The sequence below is a fragment of the Cebus imitator genome, unplaced genomic scaffold, assembly GCF_001604975.1.
Source record: "Cebus imitator isolate Cc_AM_T3 unplaced genomic scaffold, Cebus_imitator-1.0 Scaffold153, whole genome shotgun sequence".
NCBI lineage: Eukaryota > Metazoa > Chordata > Mammalia > Primates > Cebidae > Cebus > Cebus imitator.
Window position 1 is genome coordinate 3,136,766 of NW_016107468.1, and position 25,942 is coordinate 3,162,707.

At 37.0% G+C, this 25,942-nt stretch overlaps 1 protein-coding gene across 4 annotated transcripts in view; it reads left to right on the forward strand.

Moving 5' to 3' along the window:
* AUTS2 (activator of transcription and developmental regulator AUTS2) overlaps positions 1-25,942 on the forward strand; it is a 1,221,721-nt gene that overhangs the window by 367,657 nt on the left and 828,122 nt on the right. Inside the window, exon 1 of one of the 4 annotated variants that reach the window (XM_017543346.2) lies at positions 11,216-11,525. The exons of the other annotated variants lie outside the window; for them this stretch is intronic. Within the exon in view, the coding sequence (XP_017398835.1) occupies positions 11,478-11,525 (48 nt within the window). The 5' untranslated portion in view covers positions 11,216-11,477. Of the gene's footprint in view, positions 1-11,215; positions 11,526-25,942 lie in introns of those variants that run through there. 4 annotated transcript variants of the gene reach the window in all.

A 25,942-nucleotide genomic window follows, 5' to 3' on the forward strand; every position in this document is an offset into this window, starting at 1 on the left:
GGGGTTTCACCATGTTGACCAGGATGGTCTCGATCTCTTGACCTTGTGATCCACCCGCCTCGGCCTCCCAAAGTGCTGGGATTACAGGCTTGAGCCACCGCGCCCGGCCTGTTTTACACTATTAATACACACCCATAATTGTGATTACTCACTAAATTGGTTTTACAATCACAGTCACCTGCAGTTGAAACAGTGATGTAGAGTGGAAATCTTTAAGATGAGGTATGTGGTCTCTCCCCTCAACTCCTTACAAGATTTTTAGGATAATCCATTGGTGCACCAAAAAGGTGATCAAAATTATATCTAGATTTATTCTCATCTTAAGGAAGAGATTAAATGTTGTTGTTACATAATATCCAAGTTGACAGTGCAGTGTCACTCAGGCTATAAGACAGTCCTCTGCTCTGTAGGGTGTGGCAGGTCTGGAAGGAAGACTGGAAATTGACAAAGTGGCACACTCCATCAGCCTTTTGTTGTGTGGTATGCTCCAGTTTGTGGCTCATAAAGCATGTTAATGGGTTATATTATTTACTTTTGGCAAAGAGAGCAAGTGATTTTATTTTTATTTTGAGACAGGGTCTCATTCCATCACCCAGGCTGGAGTGCAGAGCTGTGCAGTACAGCTCACTGCAGCTTCAACCTCCTGGGCTCAAGTGATCCTCCTACTTCAGCCTCCCAAGTAGCTGGGACTATAGGTGTGAACCTCTACGCCTGGCTGAGTTTTTTTTTTTTTTGAGAGATGGGGTTTCGCCATGTTGCCCAGGCTGGCCTCAAACTCCTGTTCAAGCTGTTCGCCTGACTTGTCCCTCCAAGTTTCTGGGATTACATGTGGGAGCCACCACAACTGGCAGAGAGCTAATGATTTTTAAAATTCCGTCAAACCGTGGAATGAGAGAATGTAAACACAGGACAACAGCAGGAAAATGACAGAGTTGACATTTCTTTTTTTAAAATGAGCTCCTTATCAGCCTCATCAGTGGGTTAAAAAACAGCAAGTATATAGTCGTATCTAGTAGGAAGCCAGCCAAAAAAATGGAAACTATTTTAACAAGTTGGAACTTAAGTTGATATCTATGATTGTTAATGATTTACCTTGTCCTAAATGGATGCTGTACCCTGAGATGTTAGCTAATATTATTGTGTTGGCTAAAACACTAAAAATTGTGTTCATGTTATCTTTATATCATTCCTTATGTCTATTTGTATATTTTATGATATATGTAATATATCCATGCCTTATAGTTACATATATATCAGGGCAATGTATTAGAAATTTTTTTTGTATTGATAAATATTCTTAATTGAAAACATTTGGAGATTGTTTCTGTTCTGGAGAACTACCAGTAAAGGCATCTAGTAATTCTTCATGGGTATGTTGGGGTCTAGATGAAGAGAAGAACGAAAAGATGAGGACACAGGAAGGAAGTGAAACAGAGAGGGTGTTTGTGTGCAAATTAGATAACAACCCTCCCTAGTGGATTCAGTTCCAAGGGCACATAGTTTCTCGAGTGGCCTGTGCCTTTGTGCAGGTTATGAAAAGTCTCCCCTTTCTCCTGGCATAGCAGCCTTGTACTAGGAAACATGGTTTGGCAAATGGGTTGTGGGCTGGAATTCAGCACCCCTTCAGCCCTTCATCCTTCTGCAGGTATAGCCTACACAAGTAAGTATATATAACAGCCCTGGTGGTGAAGTACTGAAAAAAAAAAAGCGTGAAGGACAGGCATTAATGGATGTTGTGAGCAGCAACAGCTAGTCCCCACTCTTTTATTTATTTATTCGTTTGCCAGAGTATTTATAGAACACCTGCTGTGTGCCAGCCATCTTCAGCAGCAAAGAGTTTGCAATAAGAGTTTAGCCCAGCAGCGAAACCTGACCTTGTATCTTTTTTGTCAATCAGGTTTTATTGGAGCATAGCTGTATCCCTTTTTTTATGTATCTTCTATGGCTGCTTCTTAGCTGTAATGGCATAGTCGAATAGTTATGACAGAGACTGTATGGCCTGCAAAACCTAAAGTATTTACTTTTTTGCCCTTTACCAGAAAAAGGCATGAACCTGTATTCTAGAAGACTAATCAGGACTTGCTTCTGGTGCCACTGCATGGTAACTGAGCCATGGGCTGTTTGGCTTCTATCTCATGTGCCTGCTTGCAGGAAAATACTTCCATCAGGGCCAAGTGAAGGTACAGTAGAGCAAGCGCAGAGCAACACAACTGGGCACATTTACTTCTTATGTCTCTACTTACACTATGTAGTGTAAGGAGGAGACAAAGGGCTAGGAGTCCAGAGACTGACAGTGTGTGACCTTCTCTCTGGGCCTGCTTCAGATAGTCACTCTGCAACTACAAGATGGCAGTAGATTAACGATTCTCCTACTTTTTCCGGCACCAAAATCATGTAGAAGGCTTGTTGAACCTACTGTTGGGCTCCACTTACAAGATGTCTGAGTTGGTAGGCCTGGGGAAGGCCTGAGAAAGTACATTTTTAACGAGTCCTCAGATAATGCAGGTAGGCAGTATGACTGGATTGTTTTTGTGGTTGCTTGCCTCTTTTTGGCATTGGAAAGAGGAAAGCCAGAGTATTCCTTGAGGAATGACATTTGGCGAGGACCAAATTCTAGTTGCTTCTGTGATATATACACCGGAGCTATTTTGGACTAGACTGTAAATTCTCACATTTCACCTATGCAAAAGGAAATACTTTCTGGTCTCCTGTTAGTAATCAGCTGTCCCAAATTTTGCCTGTTGCCTCTAGAAATTCTGGACCCTCAAGTGATCTGTCTTTTACGGCAGTGTGGAAGAACAGCACCTATTGATTTTTCATGGTCTCTACCCTGTCCTTTCTATTATGATTGCTATTCTCTACCTTTCTGTTTTTCAGAACCCTTGTATTATTCCTGTTGTCTTTTTTCTAAATATTTTCTTGGTTACAATAAAGTGCTAATATTTAAAGAGTTTTTGGGAGCCTGTTGGTGCCAGAAACTATGCAAGTTACTTAATGAATAGTCGCATTCAGTTCTCTCAAAAATATTTGGGGAAGTTTCATTTTTCTCACTTTACAAATGAGTAGAAATTACAAATTTGGAGTCAGAGAAGCTAAGTAATGTGTGATCTGGACAATTTCAGTATCTATGTAGATGAACATCAAAAACCAAGCTTCCTAGGTCTTTGGCCTCCTCCCCATTATCCCTCACCTCCACTTGCCAAGTATCCATTCACATTGTTGGATCTTGGACTCCCTTACTAGGATTCACCCAGGATTTTTCTTTCTTGGATCATGATCTTCTATATCATCCTGTCACTGCAACTCAGTAGTCTGTGTCTTGGAAAAGCTTTATATCTCTTATCCCCTTTCTCTGTCAACAGAAATACCTTTCTAAACTATTCCTCTATCTTAAACCTCTTTTAAAATCTGCATACTTTATACTAAATGGTATTGATTGTTCTACTGGTTCCCTAGTACATAGTAAGCTTTGGAAAAATTGTTTTATCTTACTGATTCTTTCTGTAGAATGCTGTACTGTGTCTGGTATATAGAAGGCACTCCATGAATAATGGTTTAACTGAGCTAGAGAATATATGACTAGGGTCTGAATCTGAGCCTGTCTTGCTTCACAGTGTGGCTGCTATAGTCAGGCCTCCCAGAGCCCATGGTCTATTTCTTTCTAATCTGTCTGGATGAAGAAGGAATTGTTCAGCAGGTGATATCATTTGTGGATGCTTTGTCTATTTCTTCATATCCAGTATGCTATTAGTGATTTTTCATTTTGTCAGACTGCATTTTCTCTTTTCAACTAGAGTTCAAAATTTTGTCAGACTGCATTTTCTCTTTTCAACTAGAGTTCAAACAAAATAATTTTAGATAACATCCTAAGGACATTTGGAAACATGACATTTCAGGTCTGTTTTCCCCCTTGGCTTTAAAAAAGTATACACAGCTATAATTACTAATTGCTGCACTCTAAGTAGAGACAGATGATACATATGTTTGTGACAATTTTCCAGAGGGAGAGCTAAGTAACCAGGCTCATTTTTCCATAATGTGAATGTTATTCACAAACTATTACCATAATTGATGCACCAAACCACTGTAGAGTAAATAATGTGTTGTGTGTGGGAAGTAAGCTAGTAGTCAATGAATATTAAAGAACAAAACCTCATTTTAAAAGAGAAACTGTAATTATAATCATTCTGAATTCATACTGCACAACCAGTTAAAATAACTTGGCTACCATTTATCTGTGTAATTCTGTGTGTGAAGAGGGTAGGTATATGATTTTTTTTATAGAAATAAGTATTTACACGCACATTTTTATGAAAAGACACAGTATCAAACTTCAGAATCAGTCATTTTCCAAAAGCAATTGTTGCAGAGATGAACATGCAGAGTTAATCAGTGAAATATATATTGATGGGAAAGATCACCATTTCCGTTATCTTTTGCTTTTTAGGTGTTTTATGTCTACCTGGAATGTCTTGTCCCTTTCCATGGACCTAATCAGCTTCTGTATTTTCTCCAAAGCTTCCTTTTCATTAGAAGTTCTTCTTGTCCACCTTTAATTCTTCTTATTGCTTTCTAGATGCTCATCAACTTCAATTTCTGTGTGTGGTATATTGATTTGCACTTTTGGGATTTGTTGTTTTATAATAGGAGTTCTTAAGTCATTTCTTATATGTATCATTAGTCTTCTCAACCAGACTGCCTAGGATTTCAGTCTCAGATCTGTGTGTGTTTGCGCGTGTGTGTTGGGGGTGTGTGTATGTGTGTTGTTTATATTGTTCCTTCTGGTATACTTTGTGGAGAATAGTTTACCGTCCATGTGTTCACTAACTCTTCAGTATGTATTGTTGGTTACCTGTTTTTGTGCATCAGATACCGCATTATTTTTGTAAAATTGTTATGTTTTGTGTTGGGCTACCAGGGTCTCTACAGAGTCTTGAATGTAACTGGCAAGGATCAGATCTGTTGGTGTAGAGATTTTGATGGAACAATCAGCAATCTGTAGTATCGTTTATGTAAAATGTATAACTCCCTCTACCTCTGACAAGTTCTGAAGTTTAAAGTGCTGCCCTATCTCTTGAATATGAGTGTTTTGGGTGTATACATTTTACAGATAGACAAGGTGATTATGACAGAGCTTACTTTTATATTTTAAAATAGATCATAATATACCTATTCTTAGGAACCTTTTAGGAAAATGTCTTCAACATTGATCCTGTTGTTAGTTGTAATCTTAGTATATTTTTATAATTTCCTTTGAATATGTAACTGTTCCTTTCACACTATGGGCGTCTGTTTTCTTCTCTTTTTATAGCAATGAAAATATGGACAGATTCCAGAGTGAGTTCTTAGCTCAAAATTCTCTGCCCTGATATCAGGCCAATTTAGTCAGTTAGTTCTTACAAGTGGACATATTTCTATAATAGAAAAATTATGAAATTTTTTTAACATATTGCTTACAGAGATAGAGCCCACATTATAAGGCTATGTAACTCCTCCTCTCAAAAGATTATTGGTTTTAGCATGTTTTCCTCCCTTTAACTTAATCTTAAGCAGGTGAACCTTTCTGAGTGCTTTTTGGAAAGTTCTGAGGAAAACAAAATAACAAAACTCATACAACCTCAAGGAATTCTAAGTATCAAGGAGCACCTCTGGAAGGTGATTGGTTCAAGCATTGAGCACTATTTGCTATCCTTCAACAAATCGCAGGACATAATTCATCTATCCAACTCTGTCATAGCTTGTTTCTGCTTGCCCTGATGGTAAGTATGACAAGGGAGAAACGTTATCCAGAAGTGGGCACTGTAGCAGGGAGAAGGAGCCCTGGAGTTGACCCTTATAGAGGCGGTTCTCATCCTCAACTCTTCCTACAAGATGGCTTCGTGTCCCTTGAGATCATTATCCCACCTTCAGAATCCTGGATCGGCCTCTTGCCTTTCTAGAGTCCCTTAAGGACTCTAGAAACCACTAAGCTTGGAGCTGATGCCAGTTAATTCTGTTCTTGGCAGTGTGCCCTGGCTTCTTTCATGCTAGGCCCTGTGCCTTTTAGGAGCAGAGAAGAGGTCAGATGCAGATAACACAGGCATGATTCCTGCTTCCTGAAATGCTCAGATGATATGTACTTCTCCGTCTCCCTAAAGATTTAAGGGAGTACCCATTTATCGTGGGATGTAATGAGTAGGAAAGAGCATGGGGCTTTCTTTTTCTGCTGAATAGCAGATTGTAGGATAGAAACAGTTCTGTTTATAATTCAGCTATATCTTTGTAGTTTGTATTGCAGTTGAAATTATTTTAAGCTTTACTGTTAAGCTAAATTTCTGAGTTGTGTCATTTGCAAATTCTTTCTTTGAGGGTCAAGGGAGACTTTTGTAAAATGTTCAGGTCTGAGAGAATTTTGAGTTAAGTAAAGATGTGTGCATGCATGAGTATATGTGTATATGCATATGTGTGCACAGCTCATGCATAAATGCCTGTGCTTGCTTGGATAGGGACTAGGAAGGCTGAAAAATAGAGAGAAAGTCATTCTTAGAAGAAGAAAAGCACATGCAAAGGATGGAAGACGTGGTTTTTGACAGATGAATGAATCCTTCTGGAGGTTTTGTCAGAGCTGTGACCAGCTCTGTTGGCTGAGGAAAGGGAAAGTCCTTGAGCACCCATCATACCTCTTCAGACTCTCTTAAAAAGCATTCAGATGTTCTGCCAGAGGAAATGATGTGTTCCAAGTACAGCTGCAGTGGAGAATTCTTTTTGTGCAGCTGAAGCAATTCCTCCACATAGATCATCCCATTTTAACAGCAAACTGTCTGTTTAAAACAAAACAAAAAAGGCGGGTGGGAAGTGGAAGGAGGAGTTTATGCCAGGAAATGAAAATAAGTTGCTGCGGAAGCCTGTGTTGGTTGTGGTTTCATAGTTAAGAATAAGTTAATAATAATAATAAAGGCTTACTTGATAGTTTTTCTATCTGTGTTTTTATGGAGTTTTAATTTTCCAGAAAACATTAAGGATAAATTAGAGAACACACTCCTGTTGGAGGAGATAGCTGTCCTGCAGCTCACAAACTATAGCATCTTTAGCCACTTACACCTTCCAAGTGCACCAGGTAGACTTCTGGTGTCCTCTCTGGTCCTCTTCTTCTCTTCCTTATAGCATGTCAGGCTTTGGACTTAATCAGAGGATAATTAAGGCTCTGTCATAACAGGTGGAGTTTCTAACGAAGTCTAAGAAGTGATATTTCTATAAGGGTCTTTAGCTGACTGTAGCTACTAAGCAGAGGTTAGGAAGTTGTGATGTCATTTAAGGTGACATTGTGGTTACCTTTTATCAAGCTCAGTTGTGAGCCTGAAGCTCTGTTAACTGCTTTACAGCTATAAGCCTATTTAATTCTCACAGGAATACTCATTTTAAGATAGGTTTGATTACCCCCAGTTTACAGATGGGGAACTTCAGTTTGAGAGATAAGTGATTATTTGCAATTATACCCAGCATTTGGCATGGCTGGGATTGGAACCAAGGGCCTTCAGCCTCCAAAGCTTTTAGGTGTAACCCCTGCCTGATGCATTGTACTCTCCTATAAAGCAGCCTTTTTTCTCTGCTGCCACTAGTTCATTTCTTTTTCCTCTCTTAATATGCTTTAAACAAAATAAAACCAATAATCTGCTCGTAAATTGAGGTTGATCTCCCTCCTTCCTATCCATTAAGTAATGTCTTATACTCATGCAATTATTAGATATTTGGGAGATAAAATAAATAGAACGTGTCCCTCTTCTCTTTAGCTCTTAGAAAATTTTAATGTTGTCAGTAGTTCCTACTGTTCCACAATCCTACTGTATTACCTGAAATGTGTAATACAGTTACTGTCTTCTCAGGAAGACTCTTCTATACAGTGGCATGCTGGAGCCAGGAAGGCTTGTAGACCCAGCTCGGCCATGGATCAGCTGTGAGACCTTGGTGAAGTCACTTTACCCTCCAGGCTTTACTTCTTTTATCACTGTGTTATTTGATCCAGGTCAATTAGCAACCTGGGAGGTACAGCCTTTTTCAGGACAGGAAATAGGGCACATGTGCTACTTATTTGCATACACACTATCCTTAGGCATTTGTTGAAGGGATGGCTAATATAAATTCATTTAAAAGCGTTACTAAATGCTTACATTTTGTGTTTCTTTGATCAATGAATGACTGCTAAAATTTAGTATGTTGTCAATGGGGAATTTATTATTTCTTTTTACATTAAAGGGGTCCTCATGCTAAAGATTAAGCAATACTGCTTTTTGTGAACTTTTAAAGTCCCTTCCCAGGTAGAATATTCACAAAGCCTATGAATGAGTTTAACTACTTGATTACCCAGATTCTAGCTTTTTGGAATCTTTCATTATCTTACTTTTTCCCCTTCTCTGTGAGCTTTTGGACTTAGGACAAAGTAGGAACGATCACAAGGAAATGGATTGACATTTTAAAAATCTCTACTCTTTCACAGTCTTTCCTGAAGACATGATTTTTTTTTTTTTTGCCATCATGTCTCTAAGTACAGTTGGTCAGTTGTCACTCTGTCACCTCACCCCCTAGCCCCATAATTCCTGTGAAACCCTGGACACCTAACTGTTTTTGCAGACCATGAGCTCCTATAGCCTCACTTCTTCCCTTGTCCAGCTTGTAGTACCTGGATAATCCCCTCACCCCTCACCACCTTCCTTGTTAGTACCCCCAGTTCCCTGAAGCTCTTGTGCTGCCCATTTCCTCCCAGCAGCATGCCACTTGTCTGCCCTCATGAGCCTGTGTTCCCCTTAGAAGAATCACAACTCTGTCTGGACTATTATTATAGATCAGTGGACTTCAACATCTGATAGTTTTTTCAGTGTCGCCCATCAATACATTTACCGAGTTACTTTTTCTGTCCTTTAGGTGATAGTTCCAAATGCTCCCCACTGTCTCCATTGGTACAATGATAGTGAACATTAATAGAAAACTTGGTTGTGTTGGAGAAAATGTGTTAAGGACTTTACATGCATTGTCTCATCTCCATTCATGCTAAGGAATCTAACTTTTCCTTCCAACCATCCAGCAAATACTAGTGAGGCATCAACTGTGTCTACACACAGTGCCCAAGACACAGATTCTAATTGTGATTGAGGCAGAATGGGGACTTGCTCTGAAGAGATCTCCAGTTCAGAGGGATATGAACAGAAGTAAATAGGCAGCAATGAAATTGTCTGATAAGTGCTAATGAGGGGAGAAGTTCAGTATGCTATAGATGCCCCCAACCCAGACTTAGGAATGAGGATAAGGAAAACTTGCAGGAAGTTACAGCTAAGTGTCAATCTAAGGACAAGAGACTATGAGGGAGGAACATAAGGGCTTCCTGGACAAAAAGAATACCTGGTTGCTAGAATGATTTCAGGGAATTCAGAGGCACCAGTAGGAATAGAGCTATTCCCCTCAGATAAATTAGAGGTCTTTTTTTTTTTTTTTTTTTTGGTGTGAATTTCGTAGACTCTCTTTTCTACCTCCTCTGTGGTCTGTGTTCTCACTTGGTTACCAACTAGAATCAGAATCCACTGAGATCCCTCTCTGTACGTAGATCTCGTAAGACCCGCTTGCTGTCAATCTCAATGTGAAGTTTGACTACGCACTTGTCTAGCCGCTTTGCTGAAACAGTATTCGACTGTTAAGGTGAGTGTAGAGGACAGTGCTTCTTCAAAATTATTACAGGGAAGATGATAATAACTGACTGTCTTGATGTAGGGATAAGGTTTTTTCAGGAGGGTCTTTCAGTAGTAATCGCTCCTAAAATTTTGAATGCTTAAATGAAGCTGCTGCTTAGCTGAATAAGTAATAGCAGCTTCTTTTTCCATGAAGACATTTAGTAAATGACATTTTAGGTCTCAGCAAATGTTATGCCTTCAGACACCTTGGCTGAGGAAAGCCTGATGTGCCTCCAGTGAAGGATTTGTAGGTCCACATCTTTGATGCTTCTGCAACACAGAATTAGGAAAATAAAACAGTGGGTCGTACATGCTCCTGATTCATTGCTAACAGGAAAGGGACATCAGCCCCCATGTACATTTTTACCCTTCTGATAATGATAAAGGCCACTTACTAAATATAATACTATAGTGAGCAGTAGAAATAAGAGGGGACACAAAGCAACTGAGTTGTAAAATTTTTCAGACCGCTTTGGAAGATAGAAGCTGACAACATCATATATCCAAATTCCTCTGCATTGTTGTCTCTCTCTGTAGAGGTGAGGAATTGTTTACAGCATTCTGTGGAATCCACTTTTGAATCCAGATGGGTCTTAATTATTTTGTATTTGGGAAATACTTTTTATTTGACAGTCGAGATGTGCCATCATATTATTTAAAATTTTGGGAATCACTGTTTCCCATGTGCCTGAACGTCTCGAGCACATTTACCTTATCATGGCAATGCCTGGGTGTCTGACATCCATGTATGCTCAAACTATGCTCCTTGATTTCATCCCCTCCTCTCTGTTTCTTTCATCTCGTAAACTGAGTGCTGATGCCATTTCACACTTTTTCTTGGAAGTTTAATGAGTTAGTAGTAGTATAACAAAAATAAAAATATTTTCTTTACTTTTCTGAAAAGAAATATGTCTATAAAGCGTCAATCATTTTTCCAAGCTGTTAGTTCCTGCTGCTGAATACTAGGAGCTGTTCTGTCAACAAGAACAAGTAAGGGGGAATAGTAAGAGAAAGCTGTTCCAGTTTCTCTATCTCTGCTACCAGAGGTTGGAAGATGTTGTTTCAGCTGGATAACTTAAGATGGATTCTTATTCACTATTTGCTAAAGAGACTGGACTGTTTTTAGTGTGATAATCTTCTGTAGGCATGGAGAAAGATCATCTCCTGATCTCGTTTTGGAGATCATGGGGTTAAATCTGTGGCAATGTCCTTTTCCTAGACTCAGGCTCTTGTCAAAATGATGTTTGGCCAGGTGTTAATCTGTGTCCTGAGGGAAGTGCTGGAATTCATTATTCATCCCATGGGAGTAGGGGTGGGAGGAGAAGGTTGTCCTTCTGGGAGGTACCAGGGCCATAGCCTGCCCCCTGTCTTTACTGACATGTGTCATTTGTGATGAGGGCAGTTGAAGTCCATATGAGGAATTCTCTTGTCAGCCGGCCAACAGAGAAACACAGAGGGAGGGAGAGGGAGGGAGAGGCAGGCAGCTTGGCAAAGCAGTCCTGGAGTGCAGTTTCCGGAGCAAGATCACACACAGTGTTTTAGGAGCTCAGGGAAGGTTCTCAGGAACATAAAGGGGAAGAAGGCCAGGTTTGAAAGAGTGGATTTTCCTATTTTTTCACCTTTTTTCCCTGCTGTCTTTGAATATTTGTCATCCTTCAGAAAACTCAGCATCAGAAAGAAGCTTTTGCTGACACACTGCTTTTTCTCCAGCACTATATTGTGGGTTTTTTGTTTTTCTCTTTTCATTTTTCTTTTTCTCTGAGGGTGGGAGGTGAGACAATGATCAAGTCAAGCTGGTTCTATGTTAAGTTCAAGTATGCAGAGCAGGTAAGTCAATATGGTTTCTCTTCCCAAGGGAAACCTTCCACCTCCCTCTAGTCTTCTCATGTTGATGGGCTCCTCTGGGCACTTGGGGAAGTGAATGAAGCTGAGAAGTTTTATTTGAGAATATATTTCCTTTGGCTTAAAGATTCTTGGATGAAGCACAGGCTCTTTGCTTGCAATCTGACATTGCTGCTGACCAAGAGGAAGCAATCTTCAGACTCTGTTCCGGAGGCCTGATTTAGAGTTTAAAGAGGGAAAATAATGAAACTACAATAAGAGGAAAGGCAGGATATTCTACTTTAGAATGAATAGAGAATTTTCAAGGTTTTATTTATTATGAGGCTAGATATATTTTTGCTTCTGAAACAAATTGACAATCACTTCCTGTTACCTGTAGTTTGCTTATTCAGAATTATTTTTTCTTCTTTCAGTTAACTGACTTTGCTTACTCATTTGTAATCTTACTTGGTTGTAGAAAGAATCTCCATTGTGTAGTCTGACCATGTGTGAGATTTTCTCTTTACTCTCTGTTAGGGGATTATATTTTATGAATGAATTTTGGTTGTACCTAAAATTTTGATGTTAAACAATTCGACTATATTTTAACATACCATTTCTGGGCTTTAGGGGAAAAGTGTACTTCCTAATACATCTTCACTTACCTGGGGTTGTTTGACATCTTTTTGTTCCTGAATTTAGATGTGTCACTTACTCTGTTGGAAATTTACAGGATTAGAAATGAGGTTTCCAGGAGGGGATACAGCTCTGAGGTAGAGCATTGGACTGCAGATCAAAAAATGAGGTTTCCAGGAGGATCCTAACATGTGCCTCCCTTTTGAAATCTTCCTTCCCTGATTTGATTGTTGAAAATATTGGCATATTGATTGTAGAGTTAAGCTGAGGCTCTAGAGAATGGAACTGTGACGTGGTAAGATGGAAAATTGTGACACTGTCTTTATACTCTTTATGATTATATGCTTAAGCACATTAAAAATGCTTCTTCCATTCACCTAGTTTAAAAAGAACTTAGAACATTTTCATCTAATTTTGCTGCATTTTTTTTCTGTGTGGACTTGTTTCTGCTGTGTTTTTAAGACAGCAAAATTGCTTCTTTACCTATGTTGAAATTACAGTATTTTTATTTAAAAGATCAATTTTTTATTTTAGGCTCACTTCCATTGTTAACCGTTAAAGCTATTATAACTAAAATATTATCTCTTCGTGTACAGGATTGGGAAACATTGTGGTTTGGGATTTTTTTTTCCTCCGTAGATTACTTTCCTTGAGAAACCAACTGTCCATTATTTGCCGTTATGAATTTTGATAACTGAAAACTGTACGCTGCTTTCTTATCCTTTCCCTTTTCATCCTGAATGTTCTGTTATGGGAACCTGAAACTCAAGAGTTAAGGCATGTGAATAAACTAATGTGAAAAGGGGAAAAGCATTTCCAGAAATGATTGTCACAAAAAGAAAAAGAAGAGGAACATTAATTGCTTCATTTGGATTACCATGCTGCTATTCCTTTAGCAATCAAACAAGGAGTGAATGCATCCATATGCCAAGGCACAAGTGTAATATAAAGCTAAATAATATAAGGCTGTATACCTAATTGAAGGGTATCCGTCTTGTATTTATTAGGTTAGAAGAAAAAGAGAAACAAATCTCAGTCTTGTTTTTGGCATGTTTATAGTGCTCTATATGTCAGTGATTCTCTGCAGAACTTTTATTGTTTCACAGTCGTTAACTTTAAAATTTTTCATTGGAGATTTTTGTTTTCCAAAACTCATCAAGATGGGCTGAGTTTTACCTGGAGAGAAAAAGTCTTAGTGTAAACACAGGGTCAGCAATGATTACAGAGCAAATTAAAACCATCCTTTTCATATTCCTCTAAAAAGCCACTCTTATACAGGCTTTTTAATTTGGAATTTCCCTCATTATCTTTAAAAGGACAAAGAAGAAATCCCTCTCTTGATTGTCAATTACTGACCATTTGATTTGATATAAGCTTGTAATTGTTGGAAAGGTATTTCTTCTGTGAAGTTTGTCCAAGACTGTAAAAAAAAAAAATACATTGCGAAATATCTTCAATAGCCATCTCCTAGTTTATCATTTAGGAAGATGATTTTATCAGTCTTCAGTAGTGAGAAAGAAAAATTAAGAACGGCAAGTAATACATGACCAAAAACATTGGCATAAGAAAATACTGTTCACTTGTGATCATTAGAATTATGATCCCTTTCAAAAATTAAAAATAGGTGTAATAAAACACCTTTTTTAAACCACCACCACACAAACACACATATTCCTCTGTAAGAATTTCCATCTAAATTATTTATCAGTTGTCTGTTTCTTGAATTAGGTTGGTACCCAGCTACCATTCTTTCTAAAAGAATGCTTCAATTAAGTTCATCCTGTACCCCCTTTCTCTTCTTATTCTATATATTCTCCCTGAGCAATTTCTTTTTTCATGTGTTTTTCTATGTCCTATAAGGGATGATTCCAAAAGCTCTATAACTAGCGTCATATCTTTCTTGAGTTTCTGAGGTATGTATTTAAATGGCTAGGTAGATATCTGTCTTGAAGTTCAGCAGATTCCTCAAATGCAGCATTTCTAAAGTATAGTTAATTTTGTCTTCCTTAACCAAAGATTTTCTTCCTCTTATATCTCCTAGCACAGCTAAGGCATCCCTATCCAGCCAGTCATCTTTCTTCCCAAAGGAGCTGTTTTAGTTCTGTTCTTACCATCTTTCTTCTGACTTATAAGAGGAGACTCATAATCAATCTCCCTGCCACATTTCATGGTGCCTTCCAGTGCTCCAAAACCCTGCTAGAGTGATCTTAAAAGGTCAATCTGAGTCTGATTTGATACTTGTTAATTGTTCCTCTCTCCCACCTAAGCATTCTCACTAGATCTCCCTCAACAGTGCTAGCCCTTAGCCTTGTATATACATAATATACCTTATTGTAATTTCTTATTCACCTGTGTCTTCTATAGTAACATATGATCCTAGAGATACTGAATTATACTGTGTTTTAAATTTTTGTATCCATAATCCCTGCACGTAATAGATATTTATTCCCTGTTGGGCACTGTGGCTCATCCTTGTAATCCTAGCACTTAGGGAGGCCAAGAGGAGAATCCCTTGATCCCAGGAGTTCAAGACCAGCCTGAGCAACATAGCAAGACTTCATATCTGCAAAATAGAAAATTTAAAAAGTTTGCTGGTGTGGTAGCATGTGCCCCTGCTCCCAGCTACTTGGGAGGCTGAGGTGGGAGGATTGCATGATCCTGGGAGGCTGAGGCTGTAGTGGGCTATGATTTTACCACAGCATTTTAGCTTGGGCAACAGAGCAAGACCCTGTCTCAAAAAAACAAAACAAAACATTTTTTTCCATGAATGCTACTGAGTAAATCTGTGACTTTTTTCCAGGAGTCTGGCAGACCTGAGTTTGAATTCTGCTTCTTCTATTTACTGGTAGTATATGACCTTGAGCAATATATTGAAACTCAACTGAATTGTTTTCTCATCTAGTAAATGAGTAGTATTATCACCTAATGTGTTTTTCAGTTAAACTCTTCATTTTGAGTTAATAGTAGTACATAATAATAGTACAATGTGCAGTTTTAAGAAATAAAACAGAAAGATACCACTTTTCCTAGCTTCCTCAATGGTAACATATTGTAAAACTACAGTAAAATATCACAAGGAGGATAGTGATACCAGTACAGTGAAAATATAGAACAACCACTTCACCAAAAGGCTCTCTCCTGATGGCCTTTTATATCCATACCACTTTTCCTTCTACCTCCACACCCCCCATCATTAACTCCTGAAACAATCACTTTTTCTTCATTTTTATAATTTTATCATCTCAAGAATGTTATATAAATGGAATCATACAGTATATAGCTTTTTGGATTCTCTTTTTACTCAGCATAATTTTTTAGAGATTTGTTCAAGCTGTATGCTATTGCTTTTGTTTCTGAGTAGTGTTCTATGATATGGATGTACCATAGTTTATTTAATCATTCTTCTGTTGAACAACTCCTCTGAGTTGTTTTCCTAGAAGTACTATGAACATTTGTGTATAGGTTTTGGTGTGAACATAAGTTTTCTTTTCTCTAGGATGAATGTCTAAGAGTACGGTTGCTGGGTAGTATGTATAGTGTTTGCATGGTTAAGTTTTAAGAAGCCACCAAACTGTCTTGCTGAGTGACTTTACCATTGCATATTCTCTTTAGTGCATTGTATCAGTGATCCAGTTTATCTGCACATTCACCAGCATGCAGTGATATTGTGGTTCTGTTTTTTTATTTAAGCCATTCTATTGGTGTGTAGTGATGGCTCACTGGGGTTTTAATTTGCATTTCCCCAATGTCTAATAATGTTGAAGACTTTTTTACTTGCTTGTCATTTGAATATCTTCTTTTGCCAAATGTCTCTTGCCAATTTTCTAATTAGATTTAAAATTTTTATTGTTGAGTTTTTCACAGTTCCTAATATGTTCAAGACACTAATTTTTTATTGGGTATGTGGTTTGCAAATATGTTCTTCCAATTTGTAGCTTGTCTGTTCATCTTCTTTCAGATTCTTTCTCAGAGCACAAGTTTTAAACTTTGATGCAGTCTAGTGTAAGGATTCTTTCCTTTACATTCTTGCTTTTATTGTCAAGTCTAAAAACTCTTTGCTATCTTTTGATCCTGAAGCTTTCTGTCTTCCTTTATTCCTAACAGCTTTATATTTCATATTTAAGTCCACGATCTATTTTGAGATAAATTTTGTATAAAATGTGAAACTTAGGCCAAAGTTTTTCTCCTTCCTGTGTGTGTGTGTGTGTGTGTGTGTGTGTGCGCGCGCGCGCGCGCGCGTGTATATGTCCAGTTATTTTAGCACCACTTATTGAAAAGACTATTTTCTCTCCATTAAATTGCCCTTGTACCTTTGTCAAAAGTCAGTTTGCTATACTTAAATGGGTCTGTTTTTAGGCTCTCTACTCTTCAATTGATTTAATGTCTGTTCCTCCACCAATTTCAAAAAATCTTGATTACTGTAACTATTCTTTTCAAAATTGCTTAAGATAAAGTAGTACCTGCCTTTTTTCATATAAATTTGATAATTATCTCACCTGTCTTTATAGAAAATCTTCTTGATATTTTGTTAAGAATTTTGTTAAGCCCCAGGATATTAGTTTTGGGAGTGTTTTTGTTTTGTTTTGTTGTTGTTTTTTTAATTACTATGTTGAGTCTTTCTCTTCATGAAGAGGGTTGTCTCCATTTATTTATATCTTGTTTGATCTCTTTTATAATTTTGTACTTTTCAGCATACAAGTCCTATATAAATTAGATTTATAACTGTCACTTTTGGGGGGCAATTGAAATAGTATTATATTTCTAATTTGGATTTCACATGCATATTCATGCATATTGTTAGTGTATAGAATACAACTTATTTTCAAGTGTTGTTTTTGTATCCTGTAACCTTGATAAATGGAATATTAGTTTGAGGAACTTATTTGTAGATTCTTTGAAATTTTCTGTGTAGACAAATATGTCATTTGCAAATAAGGACAGATTTATTTCTTCCTATCTGATCTCTATGCGTTTTAAATTTCCTTTTCTTGCTTTATTGCACTTGACTAGAATTTCTCATGCTATGTTGACTAAGAGTGGTGAGAGTGAATATCCTTGTCTTGTCCCTGATATTTTGGGAAAAATGTATTCAATCTTTTGCTGTTAAGTACAATATTAGCTGTAGGATTTTTCTCTATGGTCGTTATCAAATTGAAGTAGTTCCTTTCTATTCCTAGTTTTCTGAGAGATTTTTCTTTTTATCATGAATGGATGTAGAATTTTGCAAAATGCTTTCTTCTATGTTTATTGATGTGATTATTAGGTTTTTCATTTATAGCCTATTAATATGATAGATTACATTGCTTGATTTTCAGATATTGAACCATTCTTGCAAGCCTGGAAAAAGTCCTGTTTGGTCACTGTGTATAATTATTTTTATGTATTGCTGAATTTTGTTTACTTATATTTTGTTAAGGACTTTTGCATCTATACTTGTGAGAAATATTGGTCTGTACTTTTGTTTTTGTAATGGTTTTGTTATGAGGATATTACTGGCTCCATAAAATGATTTAAAAGTGTTCACTCCTTATATGTTTGCTAGAAGAGATTATGTATGCTTGGTGTTAATTCTTATTTAAACATTGTGTGGAATTCTCTAGTGAAACCCATCTGGGTCTGGAAATTTCATTTTTAGAAGCTGTTAATTTAAGAATTAATTTTTTTTAATTTAAGAAATTAAATTTTCTTAATTTAAGTTATTGGGCTACTTAAATTATTATTTTTTTCATATTTGGTAGGTTCGAGTCATTTTTCTTTGTAAGGAAGTGGTCCATGTCATCTAAGTTGTCAAATTTAGGTGTGCAGAACTGTTGATAGTATTCTTTATTATCTTCCTGATGTCTGTATCGTCATATTTTTTGTTTCATCCCTGATATAGATAATAATGTCTGTATCTTTTTTCTGTGTCAGTCATACTTGATGTTTGTCAATTTTATAGATTTTTTTTCAAAGAACAAGTTTTGTGTTCCATTGAGTTTTCTCTCTTGTTTTACTGTTTTCAACTTAATTTTTTCTGTTCTATTATCTTAATTATTTTCTTCTATCTGCAAGCTAGTGAGCTAGGAAAGCTGGAGGTGTAATTCAGTCTGAGTCTGAAGGCCTGAAAACGAGGGGTCCGGTGGCATAAGTCTCCTTTCAAGACTGAAGGCCTGGGAACCACAAGGGATGATGTTCCATCTTCAAGGGCAGGAGAATTGAATGTCCCAGAGAGTTAATTCTTCTTTCCTCTGCCTTTTTATTCTTTTTGGATATCAGTCGATTCAATGAGGTTCATGTGCCCAAATATGCCATCTTCTTTAAAGAAATAAGTCTACCAGTTCAAATGCTATTTTCTTTCTGAAACACCCTCACAGATATACCAAAAAATAATGTTTTACCATCTCTTTAAATTGACATATGAAATTAATAATCACGTGTATCTTTTTGTATTTTTGCTTTCTATATTGTTTTGTTTAAAGAGAGTTTCTTATGGATAGCATAGAGTTGGTTCATTTTTAAAATTCACTGTACCATTTCTCTTTCTTCTTTCTTAGTGATTTAAGATCCTTTCTTCTAGCTATGTTTTTTTTTTTTTTAAATAGAACTTCCTTGCCGGGTGCAGTGACTCATGTCTGTAATCCTAGCACTTTCGGATGTCAGGAGTTCGAGACCAGCCTGACCAACATGAAGAAACCCAGCGTCTACTAAAAATACAAAATTAGCTGGGCATGGTGTCACAGGCCTGTAATTCCAGCTACTCGGGAGACTGAGGCAGGAGAATCACTTGAACCCGGGAGGCAGAGGTTGCAGTGAGCTGAGATCTCGCCATTGCATTTCAGCCTGGGCAATAAGAGCGAAATCCCATCTCAAAAACAAACAAAAAAAAAGAACTTTCTTTAGACATTTTTTCAGGGCAGGTCTCCCAGCAAGAATTTATTTTTATTTTTGGTTATATGAGCATGTCTTAATTACCTGTTGCTTCCTGAGGAATGTTTTTACTTGATTTAGAATTTTGGGTTCACGGTTTCTTTCTTTTATTTTTATTTTTTTTCAAGCCATTGAAAAATGTTGTTATCTTTTTTCTGGCCTTCAGGGTTTCTCCTGAGGCATCCACTATCATTCTTTTGGCCTCTATGTCATGACTTCCTTCTCTCTGAGTGCTTTGAGATTTTATTTCTTTGCTATCTTTAGGAAAGTTTAACTATGATGTAGCTTGGTATGAGTATCTTTGGGCTTATTCTGTTTGGTATTATCATAGCTTTTTGAATCTGTAGGTTTTTTTTTTTTTTTTTTTTTTTTTTTTTTTTTTTTGTTTTTTTTTTTTTTTTTTTTTTTTTTTTTTTTTTTTTTTTTTTTTTTTTGGCCAAATTTGGGAATTTTCACCCTTTCTTCATGTACTTTTAAAGCCCTATTTTCCTTTTCCTCTGTTCCTGGGATGCTGAAGACATATTGTTAGATCTTTGGTTATAATCCCACAGATAGTTGATACTTTTTTTTTTTTCTTTTTTCAGGCTTTTTCTGTTCTTTTTGTTTAGATGAGTAATTTTAGTTGTTTTTTTCTTCAAGCTCACTGATTCTTTTCTTTCCTTCACCTGGTCTTGAGCCCATCTATTGAATTTTTTTTTTATTGTATTTTTTTATTTTTTTGAGACGTAATCTCGTCCAGTCCCCTAGGTTGGACTGCAGTGGCATGATCTTGGCTCACTGCAACCTCTGCCTCCTGGGTTCAAGCGATTCTCATATCTCAGCCTCCCAAGTAGCTGGGATTACATTTGTGTGTCACCATGCCCAGCTAATTTTTGTATTTCAGTAGAGACAGGGTTTTACCAGGCTGGTGTTGAATTCCTGACCAGGTGATGCTCCCACCTTGACCACCCAAAGTGCTGGGATTACAGGCATGAGCCACATTGCCCAACTGATTTTTTAAAACATGCTTTTTACTATGGTAAAGATGTATTTAATGAAATTTACCATCTTAATGGTTTTTAAGTGTGTAGTTCAATACTGTTAAACATATCCACATTGCTGTGAAACAGATACTCAGAAGTTTTTCATCTTGCAAATCTGAAGCTTACCCATTAAACAACTCTGCTTTCCTCGCTTCTCCCAGCTCCTGGTAGCTAGCCATCAGTCAGCTTTCTGTTTGTCTGAATATGACTACTGTGGGTACCTTCTGCATGTGGAATACACAGTATTTCTCTTTTTTGGTACTTGCGTATTTTACTTCATAATGTCATCAAGTTTCATCCATGTTGTAGTAGCATGTGACAAGATTCCTTCCTTTCTAAGGCTATATAGTATATCATTATATGAATATACTGAATACTGTTTGTCCATTCATCCATTGGACATTTGGGTTGCTTCCACCTCTTGACTATTGTGAATAGTGATGCTATAAAACCCTGCTTTTAGTTGTTTTGGGTATGTATGTAGAAGTGGGATAGTTGGACCGTATGGTAGTTCTGTGTTAAATTTTTTGAGGAACCTCCGTAGTGTTTTCTATAGCAGTTGCCCCATTTTACATTCCCACCATTAGTGCACAAGTGTTCTAATATTTGTCCTCTGTTTTTCTTGATAGTAGCCATCTCAATAGATATGAGTGGATACCACATTATATGCATTTCTCTGTTTATTAGTGATATTGAACATCTTTGTTGGCTATTTGTGTATTCTCTTTGCAGAAATTTCTATTCAAACTTTTTGTCATTTGTTAATCAGTTATTTGTTTTTTGTTGTTTGGTTGCAGGAGTTCTTTATGTATTCTGGATTTTAACCTTTTCTCAGGTTATATGGTTTGGAAACATTTTTTCTCATTTGATAGGTTGCTTTTTCACTTTGTTGATTGTGTCCTTTGATGAACAAAAGTTTTTTTAAAGTTTCGTCTGTCTGTTTTGCTTTTGTTACCTGTGCTTTTGGTGTCACATCCAAGAAAGAATGTTAAATCCAGTGTCATGAAGCTTTTCCTCAGTGTTTTGTTCTAGTAGTTATGTGATTTTATACTTTTAGGTCTTACATTTAGGTCTTTAATCCATGTTGAGTTAATTTTTGTATGTGGTGTAAAATAAGGGCCCAGTTTTATTCTTTTGCATCTGAGTGTCCAGTTTCCCACACCATTTGTTGAATAAACTCTCTTTCTCCATTCAATGGCTTTGACACCTTTGCCAAAGATTGTTTAACCATGTATTTGAAGGTTCATTTCTGGGCTTGATCTTATATTCCATTGTTCTATTTATCTGTCTTGATACCAGTACCACGTTGTTTTGGTTACGGTGGTTTTGTAATGTTTCGAAATCAGGAAGTTTAAGTCCTCTAACTTTGTTCTTTTTCTAAATTGTTTTGGTGATTTGGAGTCCTTTGAGATTACATAGGAATTTTAGGATGCATTTTTCTATTTCTGCTTAAAAAATGCCATTGGGATTTTGATAGAGATTATGTTTAATTTGTGGATCAACAGTAGGTCTAAGAGTATTAAAGCCCATGGTCAACCATGAACATGAAATGCCTTTCCATTTATTTTCCCTTTTTTATTTCAGCAGTGCTTTATATTTTGAGGGCAATATCGAAAGTCTGAACTCCAATACTTGTCTTTATAGTTTCCCTCTTTTCTGGTTCTTTGGCTAAAGAGAAACTTTTCTAGGGGCTTGCTGTGGTATGCATCATTGACATTACGTGGTTTCTGGCTTTTGAGCTCCAAATCTGATGACATCATATATCACATAGGATATATGAGGCCTATAAAATGAAAACTCTTAGAGAACTCACCACCATGTCATTTTTGGGGGGCCCCCAGGTTTTAAGCCAGTGTGTCATCTTTTCACCTTTCAGAATTTGTTTATATTTATTTTATCTATAATGTTGAGGTATTTTAGTTATGCTTAATGTGCGCAATAGAGAAAAGTATGTGTACTCTATTTTCTTGAAAGAAGTAGTTCCCTAAGATGCTTTTAAAATAGTGGTTAAGTAGCATAATGTATTTGCATTGTGCAAGGCCTGAGTGCTCAGTAGAGGCTGATAATTGTCTTTTATTATCTTCATTTTTCTTTTATTTTAAGTATCAGTCACACTTTATTATAGAGGCAGTTCCATTTTAAGTTTACCTTGCTTCAGATAAATTGTATTGCCATTAACACACACATTTGCATCTTCATAACCTTGATTGCTATTCTGTCAAGATACAGATTCCAGAAACAACATTGTCTTTTTAGTATTTTTCTTCTTCCAGGCAATTTTGACAATGCATTTTTATAATAAGATTGGAATTACTAATTTTGGTTTTATTGAAAAACTCTTAGCTGTTTCAGCCAGAAGAAGATCATGGAGGAAATAATAAATTTTCTTCATGAGCTATTCAGTCCAAAGAGATACTGAATTAAGTGTAGGAAATCAGTACACCTCTTTTGTTTGATAAGTGGTATTCTTCTGAAAAACCATTCTGAGATTATTATAAATATTTTTGGCTGGATGCAGTGGCTCATGTCAGTAATTCCAGCACTTTGGGAGGCCAAGACAGGAGGATTGCTTGAGCTCAGGAGTTTGACACCAGCCTAGGCAACATGGTGAAACCCCATCTCTACAAAAAAAAATTAGCTGGGTGTGTTGATAGGTGCCTATGGTCCCACCTAATTGGGAGGATAAGGTGGGAGGATCGCATGAGCCCAGGAGGCTAAGGCTGCAGTGAGCCGTGATTGCCCCTCTGTATTCCAGCCTGAATGAGAGCAAGACCCTGTCTCAAAATATATAAATATATATTCCATATATGTCTGTAAGTTTATGTACTCTAGCTCAGCCTTTAACTTTGAAGTTAATTTGAAATTCATTTACAAACTATGTTTGGAAATTTACATAATCATGATGACTGCATGTAAACTGTTAGTAATATTTTATAGAGTTTCCTTGTGTTTTTATGTTAGAATGAAGCAATACATTGGTGTCAGAAACCTATTTGGGAAATTTAGAAGAAATTTAAGCTATGGAACATAAGCTGTGGAGTGTGACCCTGAGAATCCCTCTATTCTTACTTTGATAAACAGTAGAATTTGGACAGGGAAGAATCTTATTTTCTCTGCCTTTGCTAGTTGTTGGAGGAGAACTTGCTGTTTGAGACAAGAGGGACTTGATCTTTCTATCCTATACCTTTTTCATCACCCTTAAAGAGGGTTTATTTCAATGGATAGACCATTCATAGTTTTGACAGCTCGAAGAAAAACCCTTAAGGTTGAGCAACCACCGAAAAGTTCCAAGGACTGTATTTCCAATGGGAGGATTTCAATTACAATCATTTTTTTCAAGTAAGTACAAGGTGGTAAATGGAATCACAGTTTCAAATGTTAAATTTGAAGACTACGCCATTACCAGTGTACTTTGGAAATAAAAGATGCAGCCAATCTAAATCAAAGACATGATTCCAGATTACCTCATAAGAGTATGAGGAAGACTACAGCCACCAGTTGAGCCACTTGCTATGGAAGAGTTTACAGTGCATCAAATGTGACTTTCATTAAGCCATGTTACCCTTTTTTGCCACTGAGGGCAGGAGGCATCCTTTTCAACAGGCTGTAATAGCTTCTTGTTGAAAGGCTGCCTGCTATGCAGCTGCAGCAGCAGAAAGATAAAAGAGGGATATAGATTCACATATTGGCCTTGTTTTTTAAATGCTGTTTTTGCCATTTTTGGCATTGGTTTCCAGTGCTTAGAATAGCTGTAAGTATATAGTAGTTACTTATTGTGCGGTTTTTTGCATGAATAAATAAGAGAAGGAATTAATGAATTAGGCTTTATAAACTGAAAGTTTTTGCTGCGCACACATTAAGCTAACCTTCTCTCCCTTCCCTTCTCCACATGGTGCCACCAAACTTTTCCCCACCTCACTCCTTCATCAGCCTTTTCTTTTTTTTGAGATGGAGTCTTGCTTTGTCACCCAGGGTGGAGTGCAGTGACGCCCCTGGGTTCCAGTGATTCTCCTGCCTCAGCCTCCTGAGCAGCTGGGATTACAGGCACCTGCCACCATGCCCAACTAATTACATCCACCTTTTAAAACTCATTTTTCTCTCTAGAATTTGATTGTTTACACTTAGACTACATGGGAGGATCTCAAGAGACTATAGAAAGAGTTGGACATCTAGTTCAGTTTTCCAGAGGGAGTGCAGAGAAACTTCTTTGAAGTTTACAATTGATTTTTGGAACCTCACTTGTAGGATAGTTGTGTGGAGAAAGGCATTTAAATTCCATTCATTGTAGTTCTTAGGTCAAGTTAGATCTGGTTACATACTTCCTTGTTTGGTAGAATCCTGCTTATCTTGACAATATTTGTTCCATACTATATTTACAAACTGGAAACAGCTAAAGCTTGAAACTGCTAAAAAGAATAAAGTGCATGCTTACATTGTATGTATTATAAGTCATATGATTACACATTCTCTCACCAGTCCTTTCATGTAGAACTTTCGTTTGCATCTTTGGCTATAAATTGGAACTACCTTGGGATCTTAAAATAATATTGATGTCCAAATATCAACCCTGGAGATTCTGATTGAGTTGGCCTGGGATGAAGCCTTGGCGTTGAATTTTTTTGAAAGATCCCCAGGAGTTTACATTGTGCAAAGAAGGTTGGCTTTATAATGGTTACATTGCTTTGTGTTCCATTTGTTCTTTCTTGGATAAATCACATCTATAATTCATTGACCACAATTGTCTATGAGGCTTATTAAAAATGGTATAAAAGCTTAGCAAATGTGAAAAATTGGGATGCAGAATCATTGTAAATTCCCGTTCCCTTTCTATAGTCAGTTTGTAATTAATTCAACAACAGTGTTTTTTAAGAGGCCCACCTTTATTAAATGTTTATCTTGTTCAGTTTAATTTCCCTTGAAACAATATCTCACTTTCATTTTCTACTCATCTCTGATTTACATGTGGTAAAGAAAATGAGCAGAAACAGGTTTGGGGACAGTTTACTATGGTACACTGGTTCCTTATAGAGAGAGGAGTATTCATTGACTATGAATTGTTCAGTATCTTTTACAAAGGAAATGAAGACCATCCGTTAATCTAGCTGATCAGATTGGTGGGAGTCAGTTACAGAGCATTATTGTAAAAGATTTGTGGTTTGCCTGATTTTAGGTCAATTAACATTCACCCATGAGAAGGTAGTATGTATATCATTTTTATTTTATAAGTGAATATGTAATGGGCATTTTTTTGTTATTTTGTGTTTAAATTTTTATTCAAGGTTTCAGATTAATTAATGTCTAATGTTAATACTTAATATACATAGATATAATCAATATGATCACTGTTATTTCATGAGTGAGGACAGTTTATTGCTGACAATTTTTATATCCCATTATAACCATCTAGATGAGTTCATTATGTGCTTTCAGTACACACTACCAGTGCTTAAGAGTCTTGAGTTTATTCTAGTCTTTGACTATCACATGTGTTGAAGTATACATCACATTAGATTTGTAAATAAATTGAAGAAAAATCTTAAGGCTGCAATTTAGATATTAACAAATGTTATTTCCTTTTTAAGATATACTAACAGACATTAGAGCATTAGTAGGTCACTAAAGAGTGAAGATGGGCCGGGCGCGGTGGCTCAAGCCTGTAATCCCAGCACTTTGGGAGGCCGAGGCAGGTGGATCACGAGGTCAAGAGATCGAGACCACCCTGGTCAACATGGTGAAACCCCGTCTCTACTAAAAATACAAAAAAAAAATTAGCTGGGCATGGTGGCGCGTGCCTGTAATCCCAGCTACTCAGGAGGCTGAGGCAGGAGAATTGCCTGAACCCAGGAGGCGGAGGTTGCG